The 2722-nt window shown below is 34.1% G+C and overlaps 1 protein-coding gene across 1 annotated transcript; it reads left to right on the forward strand.

Annotated features, from left to right (window-relative positions):
* Positions 1 to 450: 450 nt before the first annotated feature.
* Positions 451 to 2704, forward strand: LOC112527786 (short-chain dehydrogenase/reductase 2b-like). Its single transcript, XM_025138586.1, has 5 exons — positions 451 to 561; positions 1189 to 1432; positions 1522 to 1590; positions 1894 to 2082; positions 2185 to 2704. Exons 1-5 carry the CDS (start codon positions 539 to 541, stop codon positions 2560 to 2562), a joined length of 903 nt encoding a protein of 300 aa, XP_024994354.1. The 5' UTR covers positions 451 to 538; the 3' UTR covers positions 2563 to 2704.
* Positions 2705 to 2722: the final 18 nt, after the last annotated feature.

Raw genomic sequence — 2722 nt, forward strand, 5'->3', positions numbered from 1 at the left:
GGTGTGTGTTTTAATTAATTCTTTTTCAGATTTCAATAAAATCTCATAAATATAAGACTTAGAAATCTTAATGGGTGGTAAAGAAAAGGCGGCTTAAATACGTAGTCATTGTCTGCTGATTCATCCAAGAAATCATTTATGTTTACTGAGTAAATGTTTACTGACTGTCACTTGTCTTATCAGATGAGTATGATAATGATTGAGAATCTTACTTGATAAATGAAGGAGAAAACTCTTATCTGATAAATGATTATCAGACGAAAGACGGTTACCAATAATTTATTTTGATGATAGAAAACCCGCTTGGTATTTGGATTAAAAAAAGGAAGTCAAAGATTTAATGCTCTTACTACATTATTTTCCATGAAAATCCATATGGCATTAAAAATAAATGAAAAAGAAATGAAGTTGAAATCCAGTATATAAGAGAGGTTGTTTTCTTCTCATTCCATAATCCATCCCAACTTCCCAACTGATCATCAACTTCCAAAGTGATCATCAACTTCCCAACTGATCATCAACTTCCCAAGTGATCATCATGACAACAATGGAAGACAAAAGGTACACCCATCTTCATAACATCTCATGATTTCTGTATCTATATATATATATATATATATATATCAAGGTTCAAACGAGAACGTTAACTATTTATGAAAACAAGAAAAAAGTTGTTTAATGTATAAAATCACATGTGATTTTACATTTACGTCAAAAAATGGAAGCAGATTACTTTTGAACCTGTATTGATTTTGTATGTGAATATATATGTATGTGTGTGAATCATATATGATTTTGTACGTGAATATATACATGTATGTGAATCATGTGTACGTGAATCATATATGATTTTCTACATTAACGACATTTTTTAGTTTTCTTAAATAGTTAACGTGAACGACGAAATCATATGTGAATCACATGTGATTTTAACGCTAGGGCAAGCGGTCGTATGACTTGGCCCGTGACCTCATGTTGCAATCAAAGTCGTATGTAATTTTACATGTAATTATAGTGTAAAATCACAAGTGATTCGACCGTTTTCATGTTCACTTATTTTGTTATTGTTCTCGTATATACATACATGTATATGTATATAAAGAGAAAGAGAGAAATGTACACAAAACTGTTATATAATCCAAAAAAAAAAATCTTCTCACAAGCTCGATTTTTATTTTGGAGTTTCAGATGTGCACTTGTAACCGGAGGAAACAAAGGAATTGGATTCGAGATATGTCGTCAACTAGCCTCAAACGGGATCARAGTCRTATTAACAGACAGAGACGAGAGTATTGGAGTCGAAGTTGTTCAAAAACTCAATTCTTCTGGTTTTCCAGATGTCGTTTTTCATCAACTTGAYATCACGGATCCGAAAAGCATTGCTTGTGCGGTCGATTTCGTCAAAACCCATTTCAAAAAACTCGATATCTTGGTAATTGTCGTATACTTGGCTCTAAAAATAYGTATYTTTCGATATTAAATAAWTTGTTTTTAATATTGAAATATAAATTGTGTGGGCAGGTCAATAATGCAGGACATATGGGAATGGTTGTTATCAATGAAGAAGAATTTAGAGCCGGAGATGGATTCGTAAGTATATTTATTACATTTGTGTTGGGTGATAATGAAAAAGGAATCAACAATACATAAAACAACATATTCAAGGTTAGATAAATATTTTAATGTAGCAAGATATAAAAACCAACCAACCTGTACATTTTGGGTTGGGTTGGATTACACTTTGGTTTGGGTTTGGTTGAGATTTTTCAAATCACAAACATTAGGTTGAATTGTTCAAATGTCTTCAATCCGATCATCCTAACTCATGAGCACTCCTAATATATGCATAGAATTTGTGGAGTAACATTAAATATACGGTGTTTGGTTTCTTAGATGCAAGTTTTGGACGAAAAGGCGCATCTTTTAACGGGTATTGTGAAGCAAACTTACGAAATGGGGAAAGCTTGTGTCGAAACAAATTACTACGGAGCTAAAGCAGTAACAGAAGYGTTTCTTCCTCTTCTTCAGCTCTCCAAGTCACCAAGAATTGTGAACGTCACCTCCCTTTACGGAGAGTTATTCGTAAGCGTGCAATTTCTCACACACACACACACACAAAAAACGTTATGTATACATATTAGAAAATAAGAAAAACAACGTAAAATTTTGTTTTCCTTTTTTCAGTGGATCCATAACGAGAAGTTGAGGAACGAGCTACGAGAAATGAAGGATGTAACCGAAGAACGAGTTGATGAGATTGTTGAGTCGTTTTTGAAGGATTTCAAGGCCGATAAATTGGAAGAGAACGGATGGCCTCTAACAGTGTCTGCTTATAAAATCTCGAAAGCTGCTCTCAATGCTTACACAAGGCTTATGGCCAAGAAGCATCCCAATATACTTATAAATTGTGCGCACCCTGGTTACGTGATAACGGATATGTCGGCTCAAACGGGCTTCATTACCCCCGAAGAAGGTGCAAAAGGTCCRGTAATGGCTGCTTTGTTGCCCGAAAATGGTCCTTCTGGCGTATACTTTAGTCAAATGGAAATTGGCTCATTTTGAGTATCAGAAGGCCAACGAATAAAAGAATCACATGTATTGCTCATACTTTACGTTTTTTTTTATTCAATAACCGTATCATATTACGGATGTGATGTTTCATATTACGGATGAGATCTTAAACAACTATCGGTTTCTGCAAGTCTTGCTAATCATGCCATTA

Source organism: Cynara cardunculus (genome assembly GCF_001531365.2).
Source record: "Cynara cardunculus var. scolymus isolate 2C chromosome LG 15, CcrdV1, whole genome shotgun sequence".
Taxonomy (NCBI): Eukaryota; Viridiplantae; Streptophyta; class Magnoliopsida; order Asterales; family Asteraceae; genus Cynara; species Cynara cardunculus.